At 40.6% G+C, this 15,324-nt stretch overlaps 1 protein-coding gene across 4 annotated transcripts in view; it reads left to right on the top strand.

Annotated features, from left to right (window-relative positions):
* The first annotated feature begins 4,403 nt into the window (after positions 1-4,403).
* RNASET2 (ribonuclease T2) overlaps positions 4,404-15,324 on the top strand; it is a 32,822-nt gene continuing 21,901 nt past the window's right edge. The window contains exons 1-3 of one of the 4 annotated variants that reach the window (XM_074863013.1): positions 4,404-4,547; positions 9,652-9,756; positions 13,445-13,511. In XM_074863013.1, coding sequence (XP_074719114.1) covers positions 9,668-9,756; positions 13,445-13,511 — 156 coding nt within the window. In that variant the 5' untranslated portion in view covers positions 4,404-4,547; positions 9,652-9,667. Of the gene's footprint in view, positions 4,548-4,574; positions 4,829-4,877; positions 6,038-9,651; positions 9,757-13,444; positions 13,512-15,324 lie in introns of those variants that run through there. The other 3 variants (XM_074863016.1, XM_074863015.1, XM_074863014.1) reach the window with 3 other exon arrangements.

The raw sequence follows: 15,324 nt of genomic DNA, 5'->3' as shown, positions 1-15,324 counted from the left end.
CTTCTAGAGGCCTTGTTTTATAAGAAGGATGTTCCTTAATACCGTGTCGTAGGTGTGTCAGGCTCCAATGTTATTGTGCCTTAAAAAAATATATATCTAAAGCTCTGTAAGCTGTAATGCTTAATTTGAAGTACTACGTGCTGCTTTCAGGCCTTTTTTTCACGCCGAACCCTCTATGATTTTTCTTGAACTCAAATATATGATAAAGAATTTCAGAAGCTGCCAGAAATTCAAAGTGAGCGAGGACACCTCCCGGGCGGAGTAAGACGTTGCTGGAAGCTGATTTTCGAAACCACGCAGTAGGTGGCACTGATTCTCCAGGGATGCCCTAAGGACTGGGCCAAGCCCGGGAGGGCAGGTGGCACTGACACCGCCCTGATCACGGGAACCCGCCGGAGGTACTGCTGGGTGTCTGAGCCCCTTTCCAGAGCCGCTCCAAGAATATGGCACTGCATTTGGAACTCCTGAAATTTGGGAACATTAGCAGTCTTCTACTTCAGTACAACATTGTGTTAAAGTAAACCCACAACACTGCACCTTCTCAAGCAAGACAGTAATAGTTTCCATCTAATTTTTCAAAACCCTATCAGAAACAAATCATAAATGAAGAAACAATGTCTGGTATTACTGTTACCATTTTTATTTGCCCACTAAATCTCCAAACTTGATAGAAAGACAAAACCTACTTGACAAAATACTTGATATTGCAAAGCAAAGGAAAAAAAAATAGACTTAGAAGGTAGTTTATAATTTGTTAAATTCATTTCAGCATTTCAGTAACAGTGCCCTCCTGCTCTCAAATACGTGTAGAACATTTCGAATCCAGTCTACAGATAACCCTTTTTGAGCTCTGCAAAATACCAGAGTATTACTTAGCTAATTATTCATCACCTAGAGGGCAGCAAACCATTCTAATAGTCCAACCTCCTATCAGTGCACAATGCACCGTGTCAAACTGTCTCATGTTTTAAGGAAATGTTGCCATTCTGAATGTATTTCCCAAGTCTACCTTTATGGAGCTCATAAAAATTCATTGCAAAAGATAAACCAAAATTATTTTTACTGTTTGTACAGCAATGTAAATTGACTAACATCTTACCACAGAAAGAAGAAAAAGTGTTTTCCATGGGAAACCCAGTATAGCTTTAAAAAGATTCTGTAAAATTAACACTGCATTATTCAAAACAACAAAAAAAATATGCTGTGGTAGCATTGCTACAGGTTCTTAACATAATTCAAATCAAATTCAAGCTTTCAAAATCACGCATGGACCAAAGACTTAAAACAGGAATATACATATATTACAAAATTTGTGCATCTGATCAGAGTATTGTAAGGGTCTTATCAACACACAATTAAGAATAAGGTCTAGCTAGATTTGCTTCTATTTGTGCCATGGGAATAATCAAAGCAAAACAACACATTGTGTTAGGGAGACAAAATTGGAAAGTCTCTACCTTGATTCTTAAATCCCAATATGAATGTAAGCTGCTGGAAGCTGGAAAAATGTATTCTTCTGACGTGTTTCATATAAAATCTTTAAAGAAGATGAATCATGCCAACCTCATTTTGGGTTGTGGGTTTTTTTCAGGCAACACATTTCAGCATCTAAGCATATAAAAATCTAAGATACAACTAGATTTGTTCAGAAATTTTTGAGGAAAATCTTATTTTCATGAAAACTTTAAAAGAAACTTCAAATGTTCTGACATTTCCTCAGTTTTCCAGCAATTTCTAGTCATAACACTATGAGTGTTAATAGGCAACGAGCAGGAGAAAAGTCAGTACAGAAATGAAAGATCATAGTAATTTTAATGAGAAATTCCTCAAATGAGGTCTATTATTTGTCACTAGAATTCTTCTCAGATTTAGGACACCAATCTGTTCTCAGAATTCATTATATAGAGTATTAAAAATCCAATTTAACTCTAAGTTGGTGATTGAGGCTCTAGTTCAGGAAAGCACTTCAGTACTTTTTAGTTATATCCCAGTTCAGAAGAGCTTGTTGGTATGTGCTCGTGTCCTAGGATTTGAGTGTGTGTAAATCTGCGGAGCCACATTCCCATAATGCTGGACACAGATATGGGTCAGGTACCGAGTTTCAAAGTGGATGGCTAGCCTGTTCACTGGGGGAATGGCTACAGCAGATCTCGTATCTGAGTGAGGCTGTTGCCACACTTCAGGAGAAGTCAAAGGTCCCACCAGCTTCCAAGGCCTCTATGCAGATATTCATGCATAATAATTTCTTGTCCTTTCATTATGACTTACATGGTAAATTCTTTCTGCCTTACTCTTAATGAATAGTCTCTTATGTTGTGCACAATTCCACTGAAGTCGGCGGAGGCTACTGGTGACATAAAGTACAGCTCAAAATGACTGAACTGCCTAAGTCTTTTAATATAACCAACAGTCAGAACGTAGAAGAAATACTAAATTCCAGTCAGTAATTATTAAATGAAGTCTTGCCACCACTTTACATCATACAAACCTGGATATTTACATATGCTTGTCAACAATCCCCAATATTCTGAGTTGTATTAAGACGGCCTATCTGCCAACTATTGATGAAAGATGGATGTATTTTTGTTTCACAAATGACTATTTGAGAAAGCAGTCTTATTATGATTGGTTTTATTCTTCAAACAGGTTGCAACAACAGCTGTTCACATTACTGAAGTAATGAACTTGTTAAGAGTGGAACATTTTCTAATCTTAACATAAAAAGGTTGAAAACACTGAAACTAGAAATTGACTTTCTCATTATAGGTGCCAGCATCTGCATCTGACACGATGTTTGATTTTAAATTATTGATTTATTAACAATTTTCTTGTTCCCAGTACGTAGACAAACATTAAACGGAAAGTCTTAAGGAGATAGTTATCCAATGTAGCTCTCCATTGTCTGTCTTTCTCATATTCCTCAAAAACACTCTCTTCAGTAATAGCCTCCATCAACATGCATCATTTTGTAATGATATAGTGACATAAAAATATGGCTTCCTTGTCCTAATACCTTAAGAGCCTACATTATTTTAGAGTAGCTTTGGATCTCTCTTTAAAACCACCTTAATGGGAAACTTGTCTTCGGGCTTAGTTTTCACAAAGTGCAAAGTGTTACCAGCCTCAAACCAGGACTGACTGACACTGGAGCACAAGACCTTGCAAGCTAGATGGTACGTGGAACACAGCCTACTCTTTTCATCCCTAGTGTGCAGACAAAGATAAAATCTGAGGCTGAGAATGAATAACTTGGTGTCTGTGTCTACTGACCCATCATGGGCAGTGACAGAGACTTCAGTGCCAGATGGAGCGGTGGTGCCCTCAGCAGCAGGAGGGGGAGGACCAGCGCTGAATACAAGGATCTGGAGAGCTTCACTATTTTTAACTCTTCGACAAAATTTCTGAAACTTTTGATACATCTCAGACACTGTCAGAGACAACAGCAGATGGATCACTCATTCCATCCAGCACGACATTTTCATGTTTCCATAGAACAGTGGGCAAAGAGATTAGTTTCACCTCATCCTCCTTCTTACTGTGTAAATGTGTAAACATAACTAAAAAATTTTTGCTAGTGAATAATACTGTAACTTTGAACAAAAACCTTATTACACAGACTGTAATTAATCTGTTCAAAACAAATGTTTTACTTGGGGAAGTAGATCTGCCCACATATTTCTGAAGTGCGTTAATAGAGGATGGTTGTGACATGTCCCCCCTAGTTCAAAACTGTGTAATAGTAATTAATAATTGCACTTTGTGATTCATGCATCAGCAGAGAAAGAGGGGTTGGAATCATGTTTCATGTTACTGTAGCACTGAGAAAACGCGACCCAAGTCCCACCTGGGATACTTGTGACTCATCCTTTGGGTTCCTTCCTCAGAAACTGCTTATTGTTTCCAAACACGAGTGTTACTAATTCAAACTTCCCTCATTATTTTAGAGAAGCACACCAGAGACGTATGTGTCAGCGTTCTTCTGTTCCCCTTGCAGGGCTCGCTTTAGTCAGTAGCCTCCTATTTGCTGTTTGAGTAGGCAACTCAAAAGTACGGAGCTTCCTTGTTGCACTCCTGAAGACCTCTGTGCTGCACACGTTTCCAGGAGGAAATCCAAGTAATTAAACCCTAGGGTAGGTTAAGAAGAACCAACCAAAACATTCGGATAAGCAAAAACATGCATATATACGGTTTTCTCCGCGCCTTGCCCGCGCACACACGGGCGCGCTGCCCGGGCCGCGCGGCTCCAGCGGCGCCATGCCCCTGCCGAGCCCCTGGGGCGGGCGTGCCGAGGCGGCGGGCAGGCCGCGGGGCAGCACCGGGCAGCCGCTGCCGCCGGGAGGCGGGGCCGGCCCCGTGCGGCCTTGTTGGGGGCCGGGCGGGCCTGCCCCCCGGGGCGAGGGAAGGTGGCGGGGCCGCGGCGCTGCTCCCGCCCGCAACCTCGGCCGAGGCGGGGCTGTGCGTAGGCGGCCCTGCCGGGAGCGCGTCCCTGAGACAGGCCCGGGCTGCGCGGAGCCGCTGCGCGGCAGGGCCGGGAGAGCGGGCGGAAGGTAACGCGGAACGGCGGGTCCCGGGCCGGGCCAAGCGGCGGGCTGGGGTGAGGGGAGGGCTGGGGTCCGCGGCAGCGGAGGCCGGATCTGAAAGGCTCTCGGCTCCGGCGTCCCTGCAGCTGCCCCTTCCCACCTCTTGCCCCGCATGTGGCTGCGTGTGGTGGCAGGAGACAGCCAGCCTTCGGCCTGCCCGAGGTTCCTCTGTAAGTTCCTCGGCCTGGTGTCTCCGGTGAGATTGCCGGTTTGCACCAAGTTAGGTGGGATTTGCAGGACTGGTAATGGTAAGAACTCAAAGCGTATCAGGTTTGATTTCTTACGCCTTAAATTCCTAGTGGAGCAAATGGAAAGTCAGCTAAAGAAATTGCAGAGTTCTCCAGAGTTGGGAAAACTCTGTTTATAGTTCTTCTTTGTACGCTTGTCAGCAGCTTTGGCATCCTCCTGAGACTTGCAGGCATCCCGCTTTGGGTTCTCTCGTCTTTTGCATTCTTTACAATTTATGGAAACACTTTTGTCATAAAATGTGATGATTATTTATCTGGAGCAAGCGCTTTATGGTGTCAGGAAGTTAAACCTTACAACACTGTGCTAAAAGTAGAGCAGCGTGTTAGTTCATGTGTGGGGAAAGCAAGGTGCCACCTTCCCCAAGACTTTCCCAGGGAGCCAGTGGAAGGGCTGACTACAGCCCCAAGCTCCTGCCGGGCTCGCCCTAAATCCACTGCTCCGCACATTCTGCTTTTGATACAAGGAAATGATCACCTGCTTTGCAACTTACTTATAGCAACTTATAATGATTTCTGAATATTGTTTAATAATCCTGCTTGCCCTGACTGTTCTGTGGAAACCTACGAAGGACTACTGTGTTCATCAAAACAAAGCCGTCTTCTGTGGAAACTTACCAAGAACTACTGTGTTCGGCAAAAATAAGAGACATGTCCTTGGATAGCAGATGTGTTCTAACAAGCTGAGTCTTTGTAGTGGATAGAGAGCCATATATGGGCGGTAGAAACTAATATACTGGTGCTTCCAGATAAGATAGAGGTGGTAAACCAGCCGGAACCACTCTTGTTCAAGAAATTGGCTAAGAGAATCTGCGCGCGCTCTGAGGAAGAGTACAAGGTGAGAAGGACTGTGAGCCTTCCTCCAAAAGACCCCCGAAGACGACCACCAGGAGGCAATGTGCAGGCACAAAGATAACATAAACTGCTGACACCAGCCTTTTGAACTAACCCAGCCTTACTCATGCACATGTATATTTGTATTATGTAATCAAATGAATATGTATATCCACACTCTGTAAGTTTCTGGTAAAATGTGCTGTTGGTGTGCAAGCTTTGTGGAGAAATCCCCTTGCGCTCCGGTGCCGGAGTAAACATACCTGCTTTATAACTCTCTCTGAGTTGTAGAGTCTGTTTCCACAAATCACTTTGAAGTGTACTTTGTGAGAGAAGCAGTGAGAAAGTTCTGCTAAAAGCCTTGCTGTGTCAGTGGACGTGAGTAGTAGGTCTGAAAAATCTTTAAAGCGCTTTTTCTAATTACTTAGGCCAGCACTCGGGCTTGGGATGAATGGTAAACTGGGAGCAGGCTCTGGAGGTAAAAGTTGCCAGAGCTGAGAGCGTTGTTACAAATTAAACTAATGCTTCTGGTGTACAATTTTGTAACTTGGCATCTAACTCGTTGTGGCAGAGATAGTGTGTGCTGCCTTGTTTGAGATGGTAACAAAACCTTGGGTGTTGATTTTTGTGGTTTTTAGATGCCAGGGTAGCTGCCCTAATTTTTATCTCTGGCAGTTGTTGCTGACACTTAGCTGCCTGTGTGCTATGCTGTTAGCTGTGGGAGTCCTCTTGCAAATGTTTAAGTGCTCTTCTGCAGCCTCTTCTCTAATGCCCAAACTAAAGCATAAACCAGGAAATTTTATGTAAATGTGGGGTTTATTAGTCGAGCTAGTTTGTTAAAAGCAAAAAAAGAAAATGAGAGTAGCATACAAATAACTGCTAGTGTCCAAAAGAAGCTATGCTATGTTGGCAGCCCCCTCAAATGTTATATCAGAATTGAAACGATAGTAAATGTGTTAAAGAAAGATTTAATCACTATTTAAGTTCTCCCTAGTCCTTGATAAGCTTGGACAGGTAATTTTGATACCAGCATTGAACAGTGAAAACATAGCTGAAGGTGACCTTGTCCTGACTCAGTTACTAACCCACACACAAGTGTTGTGCATTCCTATCCAGGTGTAGAACCATGAGTCATCTCAAAGGTATTCTTATTCTTTGGAATTTTATCTGTAGCAAAAATGAGTTGATACTCTAGTTTCAAGTAATTATTTTATGTATGTGTATGTTTCATTTTTAAGTTTTCTTCATTATGAAGTCTTTTGGGACATCATGGCTTTTTTTATAACTACTTTTCATAATATAAAGTCCGTGTTTCCTCTTAATAGAGTAGAATTGGTGTAAAGTTTGTTAATCTCCTCTTTCTTGTATTTGTGGAATTAGTAATCCAGTGTAATTTTTAGTAAACAGAAGCAATTTTTGTAAGAATTTAATGTGCTTTATACATCTTAGTAGTTAATACAGTTTTAATTTTGATGTGCATTTCCTCAGCTGTGCATCATTTGGATGCTTTTCAGGTGAGATCGATGCACTTTTCACCTCCCACCATCAATGTCACAGACTAATAAAAGGTCAATTTGAGTAAATCATGCAGTCTGTCATGATAGCTGCAATATTGGCTTCCAAGCTAAAACCTTAGAGAGAATTTATGGTTTTTTTTATCAGTGGAAAAAAATTAATTTGTTATATAAAAGTTACAGATTGGGGGTTTTTCAGATCACTGTCTCTCTTGTCCCTGTGCTCCAGTTCCAGAGTGCAGAGCAATATGCAGAATAAACCAGTACATTCCATTGCTCTGATAGTAGCATTTTTTGAAGCCCCCCCTCAGTTTCTGGTCATTATTTGATCAAATTTAAGAGTTTAATGATAAAGGGAGATAACTGCCTTTATGCTTTTTTGTAACTCAGTCACTGGAAAAAAAAATTGATTCTTTGTTCCTGCCATCTTAAGTCATACCAGTTTGCAAAAGAAATGCCATAATGCTTGCGGGCTTATTTTTATTCCGTAATCTACTTAAGATGTTTTTTTCCGCACGCTTGTACAGTGCACCCTTTTTTGGTAATGGTTTGTAACATTATTGTCTTTTAAGTGATGCTTTCTTCTCCTGAAGAAATGTGCTTTTTATAGGTAGGGCAGAATTTTGCATGAAGACTCCTTACATCTCTCAGTGCTTTATCTTGAGTAGACAGTTCATCAAGCAGAAAAATTAAGTCTTACTTGATTGGTTGTCAGTTGAAAATAACAGTAGATGAAATCATAAACAGGTCTATAAGGCTGAATCTTGCATCATTAATGCCTACTGCTCAAGTGATGAGACTTGAGATCACCCTTGGGGAAATTTAGATACTTGGCAGTTAATTACTTGTGAGGTTTTGGGGGGTTTTTTTTGTTGTATCACTGTGAATATATCAATTTCTTTAATAGAAGGTGTACATCTTGCTTTAGCTAGCTTTTGGTAAAGATTAGTTCTACATTGTCAATTGCTTTTTTTTAATATAGGTAGCATGCTCCAAATTACTTGATGTTTTTTATGTTGTCTTGCCTGGTGAGTGAAGAGCCTTCAGGCCATTTTTAAGAAACTAGATCACAAAATTAACAGTTGTCAACTAATATTTATCTAGTAATATCTTCTATTAGGCCAAGCCATTTAACTCGATAGTATATCATTACAAATTAGAGAGACACTAACATATGAAATCGATGAATATCTTAAAGGCTGTCATTTCTTCACAATTTAGCAAAACCTTGTGATAAATCTAGCTGGTTAACTGTTACAGTTGTTGCCCAAACCCCTCACCGGTTTTGAAATCTCAACACATTTTGCAAGCTGCGAAGCTGACTCGTGTGTCAATCAGCTCTGCTGCAGTGTTTGCAGAACTGCGGGGTGTAGGGCTTGGGGGGCATCTGCAGGCTGGGTCTGGAGCCACACCATAATGGTGGGAAAATAGACTCTTGTTTCTAATGAGCAGAATTACACTGAATTTCCTGAGGTTAGCTTTAATGGCTGAATCAGCAGCGTCTTTTACTGGTATCAAAACAGGCTTTATTTGACTCTTATAAGAAAGGATTAATTTTAAAACATAGAAAAAAGGATACGACTTTATGTAGTGAGCGATCTTAGAAGGGGCACATAGGTTACACGCAGTGTCTTGTGCTTTTTTTAGGGTTCTCAAAATGAGAAGGTTGGAAGGTGGGTTTGGTGAGGCGTTAATAATTGCATGTAAATACATGCATGTACATCTATTTCTGTCATCTAGGAGATAGCATTTGAAATGCTTTGAAATGGCTGGCGGATGTAGGAGGCAGCTGGGGGTTTTTGACCTGTGCCAAGTGAAAGTCCTCCTGCTGGTGAAAGTTAAGTTGATTTGTTTTTTCTTCTCTCCTGATTTCTAGGGTTCATGAGGTAGTAGGCAGATCATGCATGGTTTCATAGAGGCTGTCTCGGGTTTATAACAAGAACAGAAACTAATCTGGTTTTAGCAGCAATTTTTTTAACATCAGTTTAGTAGTCAACTGGCATTTAGAGAGAATTTCATCCTTGGACATCATGCCTCACTTCCAGCGAGTTTCTAACATTAGCCTTGGTCAATCCAGCATGAATGTTTAATGTTAAGTTCAAAGTTTCTTTAATGAATCACTTTGAGCATTTGAGCTGACCACAAGTAGAGTCTTAAATTACATAAAGTATGGTTGCATAGAAGATTTATGTATCTCTATTGGAAAGTGGCTCTGTTGGGACTGTGTGCAAGTTAAAAAAAACCCCAAGAAACCGTAATCTCATCCTTGATGCCATTAGTTTATGAAAATTAGCATACAAGCTGGGGAATCAGGCACAGCCTTGAAAGAGATCCTCATTTACCAATGGCTGTAAATCTAGTCCAGAGTTGATATTACTTGCTGTTTCTGATATAGTTGTGTTTTTCTGCATTTTAACACTTGCAATTTAGTGAATTGGATAAAGAAGTAACAGATTTCTTCTTTTAACACTTTTACAGCTATTTGATTAACAAAATGAAGCCTGCAAAGCTGCACTGTTGGATTCTGGGTTGGTTTTCTGTGGCATTATGTTGTTGGTGTACTTCAGATAAGTTCACTCAAAGGTAAGTTATGCTTTAAAAAGAAATCTGACAGTTCTTTCGTAAGTGCAGAGCAGAATAATTTATCTTCTAATGAGTGTGAATTTTCTTTTTATTATGTACTGGTTTTGATGTGTTATTCTTCCCTTAGGTGACTGGTAAAATGAGGCATCTGCATTAACTGGAGGAGTGGGAGTCATGCCTAAGAAAAGCTTTACGTTTATTAATGTGTCAGCATGAAAAAAGAGGGAAACTTAAATTACATTCATTGCCCTTAAAAACTTTGCAATCTTGCTTTAAATGAATCACTTAGACTTGTGATGTAGTAGTGACAAAATCAGAAATAATTCTGGGACCTGTAACAAAAAATTAGAATCATCCCTATGGCATTAATTGCACCAACTGTTACACTGTACACATTTATATCTTTTTTTTTTTCCTTCTATTTTCTCAGTTCCAGTAATTTTAAATTCCTTTACAGACAGCATGCCAGCTGGGTCTATCAGTGCTGTGCATCCTTTTGGTGATTGTTGCACTTAGCAAAATCTGAGCTTGAATACCAATGGACCGTGGGGGAACCATGCCCTGGATCACACCCTGCTGTGGTAGAAGCTCAAATTCCTATTGCATTATATGAGGAAATAAATGTTTTTCTTTCCTTTCAATGTTTTGGCAAGAGAATGGTTAAGGGTGCTCATTTCAGTGCTGAACTTCATATAATGGCTACATTGCAGCTGGTTGGTCACTTAGACACTACTGAGGTTTTGTGAATCACCAGGACCTGGGCGACGGCTTGGCCGTCTCGACAGTAGAGGCAGCTTTAGAGGCACGGTGCCGAATGGCACAGAGCAGCATAACTTGGATTGAAAAAAGGGGAGGTATCCCTGAAGCTGGATAAATACTGAAAATGGCTTTCCTTGGATTTCAGTTCTGAGCTTAAGTTTCTAAAACTTGCTCTATTTAATAACCAAAGTTTTCAGACATATCCTTAGCCAAAAAGCGTGTTCTAGGAGAACTTGTTTTGGCATGATTGTCATTGCAGAAGTTCAGCTGCTATTTCAAATACAGGTGACAGATACTGTTTTTTTAAAGCAAAGAAACTAATTGCTCTACAATATTGGGGAATTCTTCTATTCAGGTTTCCACAGCAGCAGTAAAGACCAGTTAGAAGTGTTAATAGTTTTCATAGTGGCTATGCTTGATTTGTTCCAGAGCTATTCTGCTAAATTGTTTAAAAACCACAAGTATATGTGAATGTTTAAGAGAAAATGTGGCGATTTCATATTAATAAAACTAGAGGAAAAAAATGAGAAGTGATGTAACATGGGAGCATCCCTACTTCCTCAGGTTGAGAAGAATTAGCTTTCTCATGTATATTTTTATATACCCTCTGGCAAGCACTAATAAAGGATGTGTGGCTATTAGCTTCCAGAGAATAACAATTTGTTTTGATAGTACTGCACATAGTGCTGTCAGTTTGACCAATTTACAGTTCTGGTTTTGTTGATTAGGTTTTCCCACTTGCTATTCTATTTAGTCACTTAGTGTGGTTGAATATATCTGTTGTAGTGTCTGAAGCAACAGGTTTTTTTATCTATTTCTAGTTTATCCAGAAGAGGTCTGCTCCTAACTGTTGGAAAATGTCTCTGTAGAAGTACCAAAGACATGATACAGGCTTCCAACACTTTTTGAACAAAATTTTTAAGCTTCTGTTTTTCCTCTGCATAGGAATAAGATAGTACTGATGTCTCTGTTAACTTACAGATTTCTTTATTCTCAGAGGCTTTGAAACACAAGTGCTTTTGTAAAATATGGGATATTCCTTCTTTAGTTCTTCCTTAGGTAACCTTAAGACTGTTACAGTTTGATTATTTATTAAATGCTTAAAAATTACTTAATTTATAGTAAGCATTTTAAAAACATAATATTTGAAATAAATGTCTGTAAAATTATAAAGTCAGCATTTTTGAGATTTATGGTTGTGGTGGGTTGACCCTGGCTGGATGCCAGGTGCCCACCAAGCTGCTCTATCACTCCCCCTCCTCAACTGGACAGGGGGGAGAAAATACAACAAAAGCCTCATGGGCTGAAATAAGGACAGGGAGAGATCACTTGTCAATTACTCTCACGGGCAGAACAGACTTAACCTGGGGAAATTAGTTTCATTTATTACCAATCAAATCAGAGTAGGATAATAAAAAATAAAACCACATCTTAAAACCACCTTCCCCACACCCCTCCCTTCTTCCCAGGCTTACCTTCACTCCTGATTTTCTCTATCCTCCTCCCCTCCAGCAGCTCAGGGGGGCAGGGGATGGGGGTTGTCGTCAGTTTATCACACGTCATCTCTGTTGCTCCTTCCTCCCCAGGGGGAGGACTCCTCACACTCTTCCCCTGCTCCAGCGTGGGGTCCCTCCCATGGGAGACAGTCCTCCATGAACTTCTCCAACGTGAGTCCTTCCCACGGGCTGCAGTTCTTCATGAACTGCTCCAGTGTGGGTCCCTCCCATGGGGCTCAGTCCTTCAGGAACAGACTGCCCCAGTGTGGGTCTCCCACGGGGTCACAAGTCCTGACAGCAAACCTGCTCCAGTACAGGCTCCTCTCTCCACGGGGCCACAGGTCTTGCCAGGAGCCTGCTCCAGTGCGGGCTTCCCACGGGGTCACAGCCTCCTTCAGGCACATCCACCTGCTCTGGTGTGGGGTCCTCCCTGGGCTGCAGGTGGATCTCTGCTCCACCATGGACCTCCATGGGTGCAGGGGCACAGCCTGCCTCACCATGGGCTGCACCACGGGCTGCAGGGGAATCTCTGCTCCGGCACCTGGAGCATCTCCTTCCCCTCCTTCTTCACTGACCTTGGTGTCTGCAGAGTTGTTTCTCTCACATATTCTCACTCCTCTCTCTGCTGCAGGGTACCCAGCAGGTTTTTTTCCCTTCTTAAATATGTTCTCACAGAGATGCTACCACTGTCGCTGATGGGCTCGGCCTTGGCCAGTGGTAGGTCTGTCTTGGAGCTGGCTGGCATTGGCTCTGTCAGACACAGGGGAAGCTTCTAGCAGCTTCTCACAGCAGCCACCCGCCACCCCTGTAGCCCCCCTGCTACCAAAACCTTGCCACACAAACGCAATACAATGGTTTTTACTTTTTATTCTGATTTTTTTTTTTTGATCTGAAAGGTTGGAGATACTTGCAAGATCAAATTGGATCTCCTACAGTGTCAACTACGTTGCTCATGGTTGGTTGTAGTCTTTCTTTTTTAGAAGAGTAGTTACAGTTCCAAGAATGTTGTATACTTTCTTTTCAGCTACTATACCCATCAAGAAGAATTAGAAGATTTTTAACATCCTAAACAAAGATATCTTTATTATTATTAGTGTAAAAGCTTGCCAGTAGGCACTCTCCTAAATATAAAACAGAACAACATGTTTCTTTTGTATTTAAGAAATAGAAAGTGTATGGAGGTAGGATGCTAGGAGTTGAATTTGTTTAACAGTGTGGGGGAGGTATTAGCAGGTTTCTAAATAAGTTGTTTCTATGTGATTTGTTAGTTTGGTCCTGCTGTGTTTGGAGTTCTCAAATACTGTGAAACAAGCTATAAACAACAACCAGCTGTAAAATCAATGCATTATACTGGTAAGCATCGTGCTGCTGGCTGAAGGTGTTGCTCTTGTTAAAATGCTTAAGGAAAAATAGATTTGTCTGTCTTTCTCCAGTGACAACCACCCTCATACCTGGAAGAAGCTGTATCTTGCTCATCATTGGCCAGTGACTGTATGTAAGGTGAGATTTCTGATTTTGTTGTCTTTTATCCTAACAAAGGTATCCTTGGAAAAAAATGTTTGAAAACAAAACGAACAAAGCCCATCAAGCATTTAATCTTGCTTATGCCCTTATATCTTTATAAAGGCTTTCACTGATCTTGGTGCAACTTTTGCTGTTTTCCCTGCACTCCAGAGTAGCAGTAAACAACACAGGATTGTTGTGTGTTACAGATACAGTAGTCAATGTAGGACATACTGTATGTTAAGCCTTAATCGCTTGTTATATATTTTGTGATATCTTGTTAGTTGTAAACTTAATCCTAGACTTTCACCAGACTCTGTAAGGACATTCACCTGCCCTATCTAACTGAAGACAGCAGAATAGTACTTGAACTGTCTGCTGTACAACGAGTTTTAGCTTTGTAATGTTGGGTCCAGCATTTTAATAAGTCATCAAATATGGATCAGTCAGGAAAGAGAGCTATAAAGCTGTTATGGCAGGTGTCTGAGCATTTCTGTGTTTGAGGGGTGGGAACCAAAAGTGAACCCAACTTTCCAACATATGTCTGTCAAAAGCACAACTAAAAGGTGTACCAGTTACGTCCTTTTTTTCTATTAAATGCCTTCTACCATCTGATAAATAGAACACTTCTCCTATGCTGGAAATACTTGAAGGCCTCTTCTCATACAGCTGAGTTAAAAATATGCTATACTTCAAAATGGAAGATGTGATGAGATTTACTGCCACAAGAGTGAAGAACCCTGTAGATAATAGAGAAGCTTCAGTTTTGGGCAAATGTCTCTGGACCCAAAAATATCCTGTTTCTGGGAGACTTAGTCTATTTGTTACAATATTAGAGTCTTATTTTTTGTGCTTTAGATACTTTTTTATTCCTCATTCTTATTTCTGGAAGTATGTATAAAAGCAGTAGCAGCAAAAGTCACATGCTGCCTAAATGTATTTTACATTAGTTAAATGTGGAGGGGAAGTATCAATAACAAAACTAAGATGTGGATGACTAACTGAGACTAGGGAATGACCACTGTTCTGTTTTTTTGTTTGTTTGCCTGTTTTTGAGAGGGGAATAAGGGCGTATTTGATGCAATTTGTGTCTGATTTTCTGTTGAGTAAATATTACTCTTACTGACTTCAAGCAGAGGTGTTGTTCAGGAGTCTGCCTGGCACGAGTGGGCGTTCACAGTCAGTAGCAGTGCAAACCCTTGCTTGTATGAATGAGATGTAAACAATTAAAAACTAAAAAACCAAACCAACCAAACCCCACAAACCAACCAAACAGAAACTCCTATCAACCAGTTTTCCCACTGTATATTCATGCTAGCTACTAGTCTTAATTCCAGGGTAGTGCTATTGGTAAATTGACAAATAACCTTTATAATTTCCACGGAAATTGTAATGAATAATTGAAGATATTAAGTATCAGAAAATGTAGGCTTTCTTAAACTTTGTTGATTCCTTACGATCTTCTGTAGTGAGAGGTAGACAGAAACATTCCAAAGGAGTGAAGAAAAACTGAAATTAAAATAATATTGTGACTTTTTGCCCAGTTTCACATCACTGAGTCATATAAATAAACAGAATAGCAACTATACTCCCATAACTGCTTTCTTTTTGCTAACATTAATGTAAGAGAAGTTCCCAAATTCACCTGTTTTTTTTTAAAGTACATAGATTCTTCTGCATGTTCAGTGTATTTATATATGATTGCTGTGTTATTTCAGGGAGGAAGTATTTTTAATGTCATTCTTCAGTTCAAAACTGTTGACATGATGTTGAAAGGAGAAATAGCTGGGTGAAGGAAACCGCAATACTC

Source organism: Strix uralensis, chromosome 3 (assembly GCF_047716275.1).
Source record: "Strix uralensis isolate ZFMK-TIS-50842 chromosome 3, bStrUra1, whole genome shotgun sequence".
Lineage (NCBI taxonomy): Eukaryota > Metazoa > Chordata > Aves > Strigiformes > Strigidae > Strix > Strix uralensis.
This window is presented reverse-complemented; position numbering and strand designations above follow the sequence as displayed.